This window comes from Loxodonta africana, chromosome 6, assembly GCF_030014295.1.
Source record: "Loxodonta africana isolate mLoxAfr1 chromosome 6, mLoxAfr1.hap2, whole genome shotgun sequence".
In the NCBI taxonomy this organism is placed as follows: Eukaryota; Metazoa; Chordata; class Mammalia; order Proboscidea; family Elephantidae; genus Loxodonta; species Loxodonta africana.
Window position 1 is genome coordinate 34,737,856 of NC_087347.1, and position 17,321 is coordinate 34,755,176.

General features: G+C 36.3%; 1 protein-coding gene across 1 annotated transcript in view; it reads left to right on the forward strand.

Moving 5' to 3' along the window:
* The window catches only part of ERBB4 (erb-b2 receptor tyrosine kinase 4), a 1,250,799-nt gene that overhangs the window by 906,675 nt on the left and 326,803 nt on the right, over positions 1–17,321 (forward strand). Inside the window, exons 8-12 of the mRNA XM_064286721.1 lie at positions 1,775–1,888; positions 3,138–3,264; positions 10,461–10,534; positions 13,413–13,503; positions 15,509–15,708. Of these exons, the coding sequence (XP_064142791.1) occupies positions 1,775–1,888; positions 3,138–3,264; positions 10,461–10,534; positions 13,413–13,503; positions 15,509–15,708 (606 nt within the window). The remainder of the gene's footprint in view (positions 1–1,774; positions 1,889–3,137; positions 3,265–10,460; positions 10,535–13,412; positions 13,504–15,508; positions 15,709–17,321) is intronic.

Consider the following 17,321-nt stretch of genomic DNA (forward strand, 5'->3'; position numbering starts at 1 on the left):
CCAGAACTTTACCCCGTGGGAGAATTTTCCCTTGCACTGTCTTTCAAATCACTCCTAAGTGAGGCTATAGGGCAGCTGTCATCCGTTTAAAGCTTGCATCCACATTTCCAGCTTTGATTTTGTCCTCTGTCAGCTTGTCATAAGTCTCCTTTCTGACCTTATGAAGCCATAAGCATGAGCTGAGTGAGGAGCATCAGCACAAGGGTGAATGACATGGGGGTCTGGGCTTCTGCCTCTCTTCCTGCTCATGCCCCATCCCAGAGGCACTGCTTCCATCTTACAATGGATTGTTGTTCAATCTTCCAAACATTAGGACTTCATGGTTCTAACAGAATCTTGTTTATAATGGATCGTTCCAGCCGCACGGTTTGCCAGATGAACCATGATTAGGTGCACCATCTCTACCAGGACGAGAAGCACATGTCAGGAGTTGTTTGTCATATGTACAATTCTACGCTGCCAATGATACAGCTTAGCTCTAGAATCCTAGAGTTCTGTGTTGTGATTTTCCTAATGGGACTTGTCATAATTCCATATGACATATCTTCCCAAAATAGATACTTCTAATATCATAAAGCTTCTTGGGTTGTATTAACCAAGTAGCAGGACCGCTTGTACAATAACCCAGACCAGCACCAGATACCTTTCTTGCTCAGGACTCCCCATAAAGCCAGAAGCCTCCCATCCTACTGTATATTTGACCAGGGTAGTGTTCCCAGGTCTGGAATATGCTGGCTTCAACACTGAAATGACCTAGGAGGTGTTATGTTTTCCCTTCATTGTGGGAGGCTCAAGATGCAGTGTTCTGTCCTGTACTTGGGAGGAGGTATCGTGGCATGTCCCAGACCAAGGGACTCCCAAACGTTTCACTGACAGGGCAGGTAATGAGATATTCCTGGTCTATTTGGTATACTTTTCCTAAATTACTATTTTAAAATTCCTTTCGTTTCTTCATATAAAAATATGGGGAAAATTGCTGTGGCTCTCTAAAGTATCAAACACCTGTAAACATTTCCTCCTAGATATGAAGCACATTCTTGATCCAAGGCAGCTCAACTGAAGCTTCATCTGTGCTTCATGTGACTTGAAGTATTTTTAGACCTGAAACTTACATCATGACCTGAAATGAAGTGGAACTATTGAAAAACACAAACTAAATATCATGTAGTTTTGTAAATCCGTAAAAGAAATTTACCCTGTCCTGGGGGCAATTTGGAAACCCTGGTGGCATAGTGGTTAAGTGCTACAGCTGCTAACCAAAGGGTCGGCAGTTCGAATCCTCCAGGTGCTCCTTGGAAACTCTATGGGGCAGTTCTACTCTGTCCTATAGGGTCGCTATGAGTCAGAATCGACTTGATGGCAACGGGTTTGGTTTTGGTTTTGGTTTGGGGGCAATTCAGGATGTGGAGCAGTATCCAACCAAGTACTAGTTGTTGTCAACACAAATGCCCTCAGATTTGAATATGGTTGTTCAGAGATACTATTTCAGGATTTGAATTACATTGCCTTGGAAACTCTATGGGGCAGTTCTACTCTGACCTGTAGGGTCGCCATGAGTCAGAATCGACTCGACGGCAATGGGTTTTTTAAATGGGTTTAGATCAAAGATATATTGTTATGTGGTAAACATGAAGATATTTAGACAAAGGTTGTTTAAAGGGAAGAGATATATGTACAGTCAATGATGTTAATCATTCTCAAATCCTAAAATATCTTGTTTTAAACTTGCTTGCTGAACGTTAACATTGTTGCTTATTTTACCTTTTTTCATCAGATAACTTTGTGGTAGATTCCAGTTCTTGTGTACGTGCCTGTCCTAGTTCCAAGATGGAAGTAGAAGAAAATGGCATCAAAATGTGTAAACCTTGCACTGATATTTGCCCAAAAGGTGAGTGAGAGCTCAAGTTATTTTGTCTTGAGCAGGTGCCAGTACCAAGGGTTTTCATTCATTTTTTAAATGCCAGACAAGTTAGCCTCTCGGAACATACCCACTTCCACAACCAAGCCTTCCCATACTAACTTTTCCATGATTGAGACATTTCCCCAAGATATCAACTGTCGTTTCAGTGTGGACTCCTTTTGAATGATAACTAGGAAATTGAGCCAGACAAAACTCAGACTTTTTCCATAGGAAATCAGAAATAAACTTACTTTTTTTTCTATTTATAGCAAGTCATAAATGCTATGCACAAAGTAAGGGCTCATATGGTTATTGTACCATTAAGAACACGTATTGGTTGTTTGCAAAATGGTCTGCTGAGCATGAAAGAGATGCAGAGAGACCTGCAACATGGCATTTAATCTCCAGGCCCTAAAACATATTTTGAAATATAAGACATATGGAATGACAACGAAGTTTACCAGGAGTGTTAAATAAATGTTGCAGACAATTCATGCTTGAGAATTTTAGTGGAGGAAGAAAGCCATTCCAGCTATGATGCTTAAATTCCTCACCAGAATGAAACTTAAATTAAGCAGGGCCAAAGTACAGTCCAAATTTCCTGAAAGCTATTACGTTTTCCAAAGTATTAAGGGGTGCCTTAGAGAAGGACAAATGTCAGACTTAATTTTGAAACATATATATGAACGTGCATATGCAAATATATATTTGTGTGTCTATATGTATATGTACATAAAAGAACAAACCAAACCCATTGCCATCAAGTCAATTCCAACTCATAGGGACCCCATAGTACGAATAGAACTGCCCCATAGGGCTTCCAGATAGTGACTGGTAAACTCCAACTGCTGATCTCTTGGTCAGCAGTGGATCTCTTAACCACTGTGCCACCAAGGCCCTATATATGTACATATATATGTATATATAGAATTTTTTAAAGTAGAACCTTCAGAAAGCATAGGTAATACTCAATTTGAGATTAAGTATTTAAATGGCCCTTGATTCTGGTTACAACTCAGGTTATTAGTACTTTTTGTTTACTCCACGCTCTCCATTAGAACAATGTTCCTAAAACTTCTGGTTGTAGACCATTAATGGGTCATGAAACTGTTTTACTAATGTGACTAGCCTTTTAAAATATTAAATATAAGGTACTCATTGTTATTTTATGATGAAAATGCAATGATTTGTTAATTAAAAAGTTTATCTATGTCCTGACTGAGTCTTGTTTCTACAGCTTGCGACGGCATTGGTACAGGATCGTTGATGTCAGCTCAGACCGTGGATTCCAGTAACATTGACAAATTCATAAACTGCACCAAGATCAATGGGAATTTGATCTTCCTTGTCACTGGGATTCATGGGTCAGTATTAAGTTTTTGTACAAAATTGTTTTACAAAGTGTAGTCAAAGCATAAACGATTCTTTAGCTTTATCTGTTTAAATCCTATTGACACAGAAGTTTTGCCCTTCAGTAATGCTCTTCCCCCAAGAAAAAGCAAATGTGAGGTTTCACCAGCAGTGATAGTAGACCAGAGATTTGGAGCACATCCGGATTTTGAGTTTGGTGATTACTTAGTTTTGAATATAGAAATTTGTATTTAAGCCAAAATGTGTTTGTAACACATTCTCCTCAAATCCATAGGTTTTAGCAAGATTGACTTACTTTTAGGTATGTTTAGGGAAACGTTATCGAAAAGTAGGATAGGGAATTTCATTCAAATTCTTAACTGATAAGTTTAAGACAATATAAAACTAATATTTCTTATAAAAAGAATTCCACATAAAACATATCAGTAAGTTGAAAATCTCCTGAGCTTCCTCCAGAAATTCTTTTTCTCCTGATATATTCCTTTTTTTTCTTTTCACTTAAAAGTGGAAAGTCAGTACTACTATAAAAGATCTATTTAATGAATTTCATTTTGAAAATATTAAACTGAAACATTTCCTTCATAACAGAATCACCTGCTGGCTTTAACTGGAAAAACAACCAAACTGTGTTCTTTGAATTGTGATAAAAATGTCAATATTTTTATTTTATGTTTTATCTGTTCGGCTATATTACTACTTAATCGCTAAATCTTAGTGCTATAGGCTACAAATAAAGAAAAACCCTCACATAATTCAATTCAAGGTCTTACTCTGAACATCCATCACATCATTTCTAGATGCAAAATAATTTAACACATTATGAATAAATATGCCCAAAAAGAAACAGCAAGAGTAATAGAACAAAGTGTTTATCATTCCATTCAAAGAAATTATGGTGTGTGTTATTACACAGAATTTTTCTTTAGCTTGAAATGTAGCTCTTAATATGGGCTGATGTCAGATTCTTTAATAGTATGTGTTCTTTGCTCTCAGATGTGTTATATATAACCTATCAGTATTTTTTAAAAAAAATTAAGATCCAGATTTCTAACTTCTCTTGGAGAATATGCATACTTGTAACTCTACCTAACTTTCCTAAATGGCAACAGTCACTGAAACTGGGGAGCACCAATCCTTTTGAGAAGGGACAAGGTCCCACTGGAGCTCTTAATCCATTTATGCTGTTGCCTTAGCCTGCTTAGCACCACTGCATAGGAGACCTTGGTCAATACATCTTTATACATACATTAAAAAAAACCCCACTGCCGTCAAGTTGATTCCGACTCATAGTAACCCTACAGGACAGAGTAGAACTGTCCCATTGGGTTTCCAAGGAGCCGCTTGTGGACTCGAATTGCCGGCCTTTCAATTAGCAGCTATAGCTCTTAACCACTGAACCGCACACATGCACACACACACACACACACACACAATATGTAGTAAAACAATATATCCACATTTTAATTACCTTTAATACTAAATATTTTAATACCATAAATGGAAGCACATATCATGCTAATAATCTTTTCTTCTGTGGATTTAGAATATATAGTCACTGGGTTCACATTGCTTGCCTCTGCCTGGAAATAATAAATGAATTAGTCCCAAGTCCATCCATGTGGAGAAAGATTTGAAATCATATTATTATGAATTGCATTAGACTAAAAGTTTTCATCCCTATCAGGTCTAGTATTCATATATATGTATACAAAGGGTATCTGGTGGCACAATGATTAAGTGCTCCACTGTTAACTGAAAGGTCAGTGGTTCAAACCCACCAGCTTCTCTGTGGGAGAAAAGACCTGGCAGTCTGCTCCCATAAATACTACAGCCTCAGAAACCTTATAGGACAGCTCCACTCTGCCCTATAGGGTCACCCTGAGTTGGAATCCACTTGACAGCACAGAACAACATATGTATAAACACACATGCACATACGGAAGTAAAGTTAATTGTTATAAGGGCAACGTGACTAAGGAATTACAGTCAATGTAGAAAAATAATTAAGTATGAAATTTGCACACACAAGATCTGTTTCAGTCACCTAGTGCTGCTGTAACAGAAATATCACAAGTGGATGGCTTTAACAAACAGAGGTATATTCTTTCACAGTCTAGAAGTCCAAATTCAGGATGCCAGCTCCAGAAGAAGGCTTCCTCCCTGTCAGGTCTTGGGGAAGGTCCTTGTCATCAGTCTTCTCCCGATCTAGGAGCTTCTCAGCTCAGGAACCTCAGGTCCGAAGGCCACGCTCTGCGCCCAGTGTTACTTTCTTGGTGGTATGAGGTCCCCCTGTCTCTTTGCTCACTTCTGTCTTTTATATTTCAAAAGAGATTGATTTAAGACATAACCTAATCTTGTAGATTGAGTCCTGCCTCATTAATATAACTGGCTTTAATCATGCCTCGTGAACATCATAGAGGTAGGATTTACAACACATAGGAAAATCACATCAGATGACAAATGGTAGACAATCACAAAATACTAGGTATCATGGCCTAGCCAAGTTGACGCATATTTTGCGGGGACACAGTTCAATCCATAACAAGATCCTAAATGTATGTTGGGACATTTTAAGGTTGTACAAAACAGGAGACAAGTCTTTGCTGTGAGGAACAGCCCTGCATATTGCAGGTCCCTGGTTTACTGCTAAACGCCTGTAGTATTCCCCTGGTTTACTGCTAAAAGCCTGTAGTATCCCCCAATCCCTGTCAACCAAACACATCTAGAAATGTCCCAACTTCCCTTTATTGGGGTAGTACTAGCCCCTTAAATAACTGCTGAAAGAACTTTGCCATAGCAAAATGATTACGAACAAACGTGTTCTGATGGGTAAATGCCTTATAGATAAATACGCATGGGACAATTTGAAAAAAGACATGTCTAGTGAGGTTCAGTATGGTTATTTAGGCTTAGTTCATTGTGGAACACATAAAACATATAAAAATATGTTCCTCATCCTCAGTCTCATGTCAGCATGAAACATAAATGTGAAAGTCTTTCTCTTTTATCTTAGGAAGGTATTGACAAAAAGTTAATTCAGAGTGCTAAAGACATATTTATAGGCATATAGGTGTTTATGTATGTGATATATGAGTGTGTGTATTATATATCTATATCTACACCTATATCTATATAGTGTTTAAAGATAAATAATATAGGAAATTGTCATGGATTGAATTGTGTCCCCCCCAAAATTTGTGCAACTTGGGTAGGCTGTGATTTCCAATATTGTGTAATTGTCCACCATTTTGTCATCTGATGTGATTTTCCTATGTGTTATAAATCCTACCTCTATGGTATTCATGAGGCAGGATTAGAGCCAGTTGTATTAATGAGGCAGGACTCAATCTATATGATTAGGTTGTGTCTTGACTCATTCTCTTCTGAAATATAAAAGAGAGAAGTGAGTAGAGTGACAGGGAAAGCTCATATCACCAAGAAAGAAGCACCGGGAGCATAGTGCATCTTTGAACTCAGGGTCCCTGCTCTGAGAAGCTCTTTGACCAGGCTAAGGTTGATGATGAGGACTTTCCCCCAGAGCTGACAGAGAGAGAAACGCTTCCCCTGGAGGTGGCACCTTGAATTCAGACTTTTAGCATCCTAGACTGTGAGAGAATAAACTTCCGTTTGTTAAAGCTACCCACTTGTGGTATTTCTGTTACAGCAGCACTAGATAACTAGGCCATGCGTTATAGACAGAAAGCATCGGTGATTAAAGAGATGTTTTAATTCCCATTGTAGTTATTAGGTGTTGTTGAGTCAACTGAAACTCGTAGTAACCCTATGAATAGCAGAACGGAACAATGTCCAGTCCTATGCCATCCTCACAATCGTTGTTATGCTTGAGCCCATTGTTGCAGCCACTGTGTCAATCCATCCCATTGAGGGTCCTCCTCTTTTTTGCAGAACCATCTACTTTAGTAAGCATGATGTCCTTCTCCAGGGACTGATCCCTCTTGATAACATGTCCAAAGTATGTGAGACGTAGTCTCGCCATCCTTGCTTCTAATGAGCATTCTGGCTGTACCTCTTCCAAGACAGATTTGTTCATAATTTTGGCAGTCTATGGTATAATTCCCATTACGTTACTAAATTTCCAGTAGCCTCAATAATCTACAAATTACATTTTTAATAAGATTGTTTAGTTTAATTAAAATATCTGGAGTATTTCTTTAACAAAAAGGCAAAACCATAATTAAATGAGATTATGCTTTTTGAAAAACAAGTTTTGAAAAAAATGTGTCCAGACAGTTAGTCAATTAAAGTTTTAATATATAAAAGACCTTAAAAAGCTAATAGGCGTTTTCAGTTTACAGTACAATAGTCATTGCTCCAGGAAATAGACTAGGCATTATTGACTCCTTATTTAAAATGGGAATTGCAAGCAAATCTCAGTTTTTAGGATTTTCAGCAAGAATATTCCTCTTTAATATTTTTCACATTTAATACTGTCTATGTACATATAATTAAATAATTAAACATTCACCAAATAAGCATATTGATGCTGTGTCACAGTGAGACATGGCCGGTAAGAGCTTAGATGATAGACTGCAATGATAGACGATAGAAGAGAGGTAATAGACTTGGTGATAAAATAAAGTGATTTCAGTGGAATTGTGAAAATGTTTTTCTCATTTTATCCTGTAATTGAGCTTTATTTTCATCACCAAACACAATGGCAGGGTGGATGTAATGTTCTTTCAAATGGCTCTATATTTAGCCAGGAAAGTTCTTGATTTTAAAGTGCTATGGATTTCAAGTGAGTGTAGGATGAAACTCCCAAGAGGAACTTCAAAGCTGGTAAGTGGAATTCTGTCAACTTATTTTATGAGAGTCCTGAATCTCTGAAATTAAGTATATAAAATTTCTGTGGTCCATTGGGCTTCATGCTAACAGTCCAGAATTTATTTCTTTCCTGGCAACCTGGAGTGTTTTCAGTAAAGGTTTGGACTGACCCCATTATTGTGTGCTTGCCCTGAATTCTGAGTGTCTCTCAATAAAGCCAGGATATTTGATTATATGACTGGGACTGTTCCATACAGTGCTTTTCATCGAATACCAAATGTTGAAAGCTTATTCTACTAGTATAGAGCTGATATTTCCTCCACACACAAGAGTCTTTGCACTTTAAAAAGTGAGAATAACAAGTTTTCCCACAGGGTGAACTTAATTTTTGGCATCGTATTCTTCAAAAGCATAGCTATCCATTCTATGTATTCTCTCTTATATAGAGAGAAATTTGCTAGATTAATTTAACTTACACTTAAAACTTTTGAGTGATATTCATGTTCCATTGTGGAAATTTTTTATTATGTGCGAATTATAGGGAAATGCGTTTATACTGTTTCTCCAGTCTCAGTAACACACAGTGCTGGTGCCTTCCATAGCAATCCATGTTAAACTAGTAGTGCATTGTATCAATTGTAATTTTTAGGTTGAAATTCAAACAGTAATTTAATCAAGCAAAGTTTTTTTTTTTTTTTAAGGATAACAAATGGTTCACAAACTAGAATACACTGATGATCTAGAATCTGTAAGGCCAATAAAATGTGGTTCCAGAGACCAGGATGGCTGGAACTGATAAAGAGTACGTTCAAGGCTGTAATGCTGAGATGAAGAAATGCCAATAGGTTCAGACTCAAATTTCCAGAAGATAGGCCATGTCTCTCTCTGCTGGTCAGGGGATGGCAGGGTCCCTTGATTGATAGCCCTATTAAGACTGCATCCAGTGTGTGACCACATCTTAGTGGTTATTCTCCACACCATAGGATGGTAATGCAATATATGTCCACAACAAGAAGAAAGCTCGTTTGTTACAGGTAGATACGTACTTCTAAAAAGAGCTAAGTTCATTGTTCTCTGAAGGTTTGGTCTCTCTTGGAGAAGTGGCCAATCAATATAATTTAATTTCTCTCCAAATGGTACATATTAATATGAGGTCTGCACTGGAGCAAATTACCACAAAATGTCTTCTAAAGTAACAAAATAATAATAATATATATTTTTTTGTATTCCTTAAAAAAAAAAAAATCTTAGTGGATTGTTTTAACTACTGAGAAAGATTTGGTATTATTTTTTATGTTTGGTTGAATATTCTAGTATGCAATTTTTTTGCGTAGGCTGTATGTTTTCATGAAAAACATTTTCCTAAGATAAAAACCTCTGAAAAATGTCCATCAAATACTGAATTTTAGAAGGTACTTCGTGCTCATTTTTGAAAAGACAGAATATCTCTATATTAATAAAATTAACTACAAAATATGTTTATTCATGACGAGATGGTATTTAAAATCCTCCAAAATTTATAACACCCCTTTTGATATGATATTTGTAGTAAATTTTATTTTTAAGTGTTAGTGTGACTTATGTAGATAGAAGTGAATAGTTCTGTGTTATAAAAGTGAATATAAATAACAAGATAGGAACAAGATGGGCCTAAATAAATAATCTACATGAAGAGTAATGTTCACATAATGTTGAATTATAGCTCATAGAGATAAATGTGTAGCTAAAGCAAGTTTTTTTAAAGCAAAAAAAAAAAAAAAAGGTTGGCTGCACATGTTTGTTTCTATCCTGCTTATGAAATTAGAGATGCTATTAACAATTCAGAATTATTTGAGGACCCCAAAAGGCAATTATTCTCACCATAATGTAATTTATTTATAGATTATATTATTCCCAATTAGGAATAAATGTGTAAAATAAAAAATAAAGCATTCCATAAATAGAGGTGCTGTATTTGGGAGTATCTGTTGGAAACCCTGGTGGCATAGTGGTTAAGTGCTGTGGCTGATAACCAAAGGGTTGGCAGTTTGAATCCACCAGGCGCTCCTTGGAAACTGTAGGGGGCAGTTCTACTCTGTCCTATAGGGTCGCTATGAGTCGGAAGCGACTCAACGGCACTAGGTTTTTTTAGGTTTTAGGATAGTCAGAGCTGAATCATTCTTGTAGATCCAGAATAGCCTTTGATGAAGAACTCATGTTCTGTGTTATCAAAAATTTCTTCAAGATGCCTATTAGTTCCCTTCCTCTTCTAGCATAAAACAATTTAGAAAAGACCTTACTGATCTTCCAATTGCTAATTAAAATAAGCAATAGTTCTTTAATAAAATAACTATTGTCACTGTTCTAATATTTTCACTCCTTTACCTAAATTTAAATTGGGCTGCCTCTCTTTTTGATCTTCCAGGGACCCTTACAATGCAATTGAAGCCATAGACCCAGAGAAACTGAATGTCTTTCGGACAGTCAGAGAGATAACAGGTAATTTTAAAAAGTGCAGTTGTTGTGCTATGTAAATTTTGATGTTTTCTTGAAAATATTTCATAATGTTGGAATCGGCAATTCATTTTCAAAGCAAATCCCAGTGGCTAAAAACTCACTTTTTTTTAAACAAAAGGTATCTAAGCCCTTAGCTTTATGCATATTTAGAAAGCATACGGAATTACAGAAATAAAATATTCGTTGCATTTTGACATTACTGCTTTTGGAAAGTGCCATCTGCTCCTTGAACCTATGATTTTTTAATTTACTATATAGCATTGTTTAGCACATATTTAGTGAGAGCCTAATATGTTCAAGGAGTCCCTGGGTTGTGCAAACAGTTAACACACTCAGCTAGTAACTGAAATGTTGGTGGTCTGAGTCCACCCAGAGGTGCCTTGGAAGAAAGTCCTGGCCATTTAGTTCTGAAAAATAAGCCACTGAAACCCCTATGGGCCTCTAACACACGAGGTCAGAATTAATTCAATGGCAACTGGTTTTCATATTTTCACGGGTGTTATGGTAGCTGATATGGAGTCCATTGAGAGAAGTCAGACATGGATTTGCCATCAAATAATGTAAGATCCAGGGGGGAAGATTAGATATATCTATAAATGACTTATAATGCAAGTTAGACACTAATGTCATAAATGTACAGATAAAATGATAAAAAAAAATTTCAGAGGAAAAGTTGAAATTACAGTGTTCTTTTTATCTACTTACACAAAATATTTTGTTTTTAGAAGAATAAGTCAAATTAAGAATCATGTAAATGTTTTGATACCTACAATTATATGTTTCTATATGTCTCAGAAGCATAGTTTACTGCTTATTTTGATACTCATTATTTATTGAGTATTATAGCCCAGGATTGTACCTCAACATAAAACAAAAATCCCCACAACTGGACCAATAAACAACATCATGATAGAAGGAGAAAATATTGAAGTTGTCAATGATTACATTTTATTTTGATCCAGAGTCAATGCCCACGAAAGCAGCAGTCAAGAAATCAAATGACTAAGAATTAATTTAGGTGAACAGAAAGACAACACACAGCATAGGGGAGGTCAGCACAAGTGGACTAAGCCACAAGCAAAGAAGTTTCCTGAATATAACCAAATGCTTCAAAGGCCAGAGTACCAGGGATGGAAGTCTGGAGACCATGGTTTCAGGGGACATCTAGGTCAATTGGCATAACAAATTGTATTAAGAAAACACTCTGTATCCCACTTTGGTGAGTGGCATCTGGGGTTTTAAATGCTAGCAAGCAGCCATCTACCAAAACCAAAACCAAACCCAGTGCCGTCGAGTCGATTCTGACTCATAGCAACCCTGTAGGCTAGAGTAGAACCGCTCCATAGAGTTTCCAAGGAGTGCCTGGTGGATTTGAACTGCCGACCTTTGGTTCGCAGCTGTAGCACTTAACCACTACACCACCAGGGTTTCCAAGCAGCCATCTAAGAGGTATCAATTGGTCTCAGCCATTCTGGAGCAAAGGAGAATGAAGATCACCAAAGACATAAGGTAAATATAAGCCCAAGAGACAGACAGGGGCCACATAACCCAGAGACTTCATCAGCCTGAGACTGGAAGAACTAGATGGTGCCTGGCTACCACCGATGACTGCCTGACAGGGAATCCAAAAAGAGAATCCCTGATTGAACAGGAGAACAGTGTAATGCACACCTCAAATTCTCATAAAAATATCAGACTTAATAGTCTGACTGAGATTGGAGGGACCCCTGAGGTCATGGGCCACAGAACCTCTGTTAGCCCAAGACTGGAACCATTCCTGAAGCCAACTCTTCAGACAGGAATTGAACTGGAGTATAAGACAGAAAATGATACTGATGAAGAGTGAGCCTCTTGGCTCAAGTAGACACACGAGATTATGTGGGCAGCTCCTGTCTGGAGGTGAGATAAGGCAGAGAGGAGCAGGAGCTGGTTGGATGGATCCGGGGAATACAGGGTGGAGAGAAGGATTGTGCTGTCACGTTAGGGGGAAAGCAGCTAAGGTGATATAGCAAGGTGTGTATAAGTATTTGTATGAGACTGACTTGATTTGTAAACTTTCACTTAAAGCACAATAAAAAAAAAAGAAAGAAATCAAATGATGTATTGAATTGGGCAAATCTTCTGTGAAAGACATCTTTAAAGTGTTAAAAAGCAAAGATGTCACTTTGAGGATTAAGGTGTGCCTGAGCCAAGCCATGGTATTTTCAGTCGCCTCAATGAATTCAAATGCTGGATGATAAATACGGAAGACTAAGGAATTGATGTCTTTGAATTATGGCGTTGGTGAATAATATTGACTATACCATGGACTTCCAGAGGAATGAATAAATCTGTCTTCGAAGAAGTACAGCCAGAATGTTCCTTAGAAATCAGGATGGCAAGACTTCATTTCACGTACCTTGGGCATGTTACCAGGAAGGACCCGTCCCTGGAGAAGGACATCATGCTTGGTAAAGTAGAGCGTCAGCAAAAAAGAGGAAAACCCTCAATGAGATGGACTGACACAGTGGCTGCAACAGTGGGCTCAAACATAACAATGATTGCAAGGATGCCGTAGGAACAGGCAGTGTTTTGCCCTGTTGTACATAAGGTCTCTGTGAGTCGGAACCAACTCGATGACACCTAACAACAATGACAACAACATAGCCCAGAAATGCTGATAAGACATTTAATTTTAAAGGAATGAAAAAAATATGTGATAGAATGGTTCATAAACAGGAATGTGCACTGTTATTTTCTTACCTTCCCTCTGTCAACACATTTTCATGTCATGTCATTTCAAGGATACTCAATATGAAACACTTATTAAGACAATGAAATTCTGATATTTTTCCTTTTTTACTGTCATTATTTTTTGTAGGATTCTTGAACATACAATCATGGCCCCCAAACATGACCGACTTCAGTGTTTTCTCTAACCTGGTCACTATTGGTGGACGAGTACTGTATAGGTAGGTGCATATGCTTAAAGCTGCAGGTCTCTCAGACTTCAAGAATAACATCATGTGTGTATTATGCCACAAACCTCAGCTTCATGGATTTAGGAGATCTAGAAATGCTAGACATAAGAAATACTATGTATTCTTTAAAAAAAAAAAAAAACTGAAAGTATTACTTGAATTACTGAGAAAGTTTTGGTGTTATGTGTATGTTTGGTTTAATATTCTAGTATGCAATTATTTTCTAATTTTTGCTCCAAAGATAAATACAGTGAAAACTCTCTCTGATGGTGCTATAAAGTATACAGAATGTACAATTAGATTTTTCAAATGCCAGTCATTTGAATTTTAGTGTTTTGCAGGTATAGAGTACATGATGTAAAGCAAGAAATTAAACATTATTTTGTTCATATTATTAAAAGATAGCATTGGTTGACTTTAAAATGTCTCAGATGTGCAGGGTATGAATGCTATTGGACCAGGAGGATCTGGTTTTGTTTCTGGTGCTGTCGTCAGGACCAAACATTACAGGGCTGATGTTTCAGAATTTATCCATGATCCTACATGAAGTGCTAGTTAATAAATGGATAGGTAAATCAGAGGTCAGAAGGATACTGTCCTGAAGTTCTAATGTGAATATTTCTAATTCACATAACAGAAATATATGAATTAGTCTTTATTGAGCCAATGCTTTTATTTTAGTTTTGCTTCAGATTTGAACTATATGAAATTCTCATTTATGAACAGTTAAAAGTTAATTTATTAAGGATATTTTTATTTAGTTTAAATCTGAAAGATGACTAAAATCAATAATCATTTAATACTCATAAAATTTTACAGAAAGTGTATTTAATTTTACTATTAATACAGGTATCTATACAAAATTTTTTAAATGTAAAGGGAAAAAGAGCTTAATTTTAAAAAAGGGGTAGTTGAGAGGGACAATCTATTCAGCCAAATTTTACCATCCATTAAGTGGAACGCTATAAATCAGTCGAGACATTGTGCTGACTTGGTGTTCAACAGCTCAAGGATGCTATGATGGGAGCAAATTTTGAGAAAATAAATTGCATCTCAGAATTCACCATTGAGCTACTGGTTTACATATATAGCATGTGGAAAATAATTCTCAGTATTAACAGCAAAGTATTTTTAGAATTTTAAATGGAAGAGAACAGCTTTGATATCCAAATGTAAAATAATATTCATTAGTTGACTGAAATATGGGAAGTGTATTTATTCTTTAGAGAATGGAAAATGAAGATAATTACAAAAAAAGGACTCAGCTGAAATAAAAACAATTTCCTTGAAATGATAATTGGTTTCCACAGAGTAGATTTTATTTAAATTTTAGAGAAGCTTTCCCCTGTTGCCCAAACCTTCTGAGTATTTTAAATTTTATTTTAATTTCATTCTTCTATTTAGTATTTAATAATCTTCTCTCCTTATACTTTCTTTGACTAATACAATTACAATGCTTTGGTTTATGAGATATAAATTAAAAGTAAATATCTATAGTTATTATCTGCCTCTAAAGTCACACCTAAATCTATTAAATATCTATAGTAATATTAATGTTTTACTCTGGGTTGATGAACAACCATTAAGTAAAGATTTATTCTTAAAACAAGATTCTGTCCTTGAGGAACTTAGAAGTTCACGGAGGGAGAGGCACTGAGTAGGTATTTCATTGGTGGTTGAGCCGGGATTGACTCGATGACGGTGAGTTTGGTTTGGTTTGGATACCTAGAGCTGGAGATGTATAAACAATATTCATAATTCTAAGGAATGAACATTTTCACTTTGGGGGTCAAATTATTGCTTTTAAAACTGACAGTATATATAGCATATAAAAAAATAATACCCGTCTGAGAAAAGGTTTATTGATTCAATCTCTGCTTATGTTCTATTAACATAATTTTTGGAGTACAATGTGACAACCTTATTTTACTTCAGGAATGCTTTTTGAACCCAGAAAATATTTATTATTGTTGCATTTCCCCCTGCCTCCTTTTAGTGGCCTCTCCTTGCTTATCCTCAAGCAACAGGGCATCACTTCTCTGCAATTTCAGTCTCTGAAGGAAATCAGTGCAGGAAACATCTACATTACCGACAACAGCAATTTATGTTATTATCATACCATTAACTGGACAACGCTCTTCAGCACCATCAACCAAAGAATTGTGATCCGGGATAACAGGAAGGCTGAAAATTGTAGTAAGTATATTATCTAGCCATGAAAACATACACACTTTACACATTTTCTCCCATTCTGCCAAAACAGTTAAAAATGACTGAGGGTCAGAAGTGTTACTCTCTTATCTCAACCCTTTTTTAGGGGTAGTTGTCTTATACTTAACTACGTGGTATAAAATGATCCCGAGTAGGGGTTTTTAATACTGTAATGACATGTTTGCAGAACTTGACTAATTATAGAAGACTTCCAGTGGAGATTTGGATTCATTAGGTCTGGGTGGAACCTGGGAATCTGTATTTAATAAGCACCCCCAGGTAACTCCTTGGATTTAGTCAGCTCTTGGAAATTCACTCTGTTGAATTCTCTGTTGCTTTTTGGTTTCAGTGAATTTGGTAACAAAAGTTAAATAAGGAATTTGCCATTTGAGGGTGGTGGAAAAAATGAAGACCCCTCCGAAAATGTGTAAAAATTACTATTTAAAAAGCGTACTTTTCAAGAGATTAGAAAAAATGCCTTTCTGTACGCATGTCACTGTGTCCTTTCTCACCGATTTTACTACTTATTGACCCATTTATTTCATTGTAACAGAGAAGTGAATAATTTCATGGGAAACATACTTGTTTTTCTTAGGCACATAACGATGCTATCACTCTCTTAGATTGATACTAAGTATGCAATGATTATTACTTAATTTTAATTTTTCTCTGTGTTTCTACTGAGTATAACTCTTTTCTACATCCTTTGGGTTTCACTACTCTGCCCGTAGAATGTCTGACATATTTATGATAAATACCACAGAAAAGAATCTCAGAATTCAAACGATCTGTTTAAAAATATTTAGTCTTGATAGGGGGCATGATGAGTCAGCCCCCTTTAGAGCCACATCCCCTAAGAAGAATGTCAGTCTCAGGATGTCTCCTTAATTCTTTGATCTCACCATTGGAATAATTATAAGGGTGTACAAAAATAGTGATTGAGCTATTTTGGGGGGTGTGATTAAATAGTATTTTATTATTATTATAAACTTTTAAGAGGCCAATATGATTGAAGTTGTCACTGAAATGATTTATTTATTAATACACCATCTTGCTTCAGAAAAGATTTAAGGCAACTTAGTTTAGTAAATAAGGAATGTTAGACCTGTCAATTTTCACAAAACATAGCTAATAATTTTTGAAAAGCTCATAGTTCAGCTGTTTTAGAGGCTTAGAAATATTTTCCAGAGAAATGAGAACTATCATAGCACGAGGTTTCTGTTCTGAGTGAACTTAAGTTCTTACACATTCTTCTGTTCCACGCAGACTCAAGACATATAAAATATAATTATGTGTCAAAATATTCATGCTCATATTGAATGAGATTCATCCTTTTGTATAGCCTAGATTATTTCCTTGGTTTTATACATTTCTGATTCCTGACTGAAAGCTTGCTTTTCTTATTCTCTAACACTTAAACTTCTTACCCCACATTACTATTTATGTTTGCATATAAGCCCAGACAGAGTAGACTATTCATGGCAGTAAAATAAAAGTGTTAATAATAACAACAGTAATTCAGGACTATAATAATAGCAACGACAGTAATATATCACCAACCACTTCATTAATCCTTTTGTCCTTTGTGATAATACTTA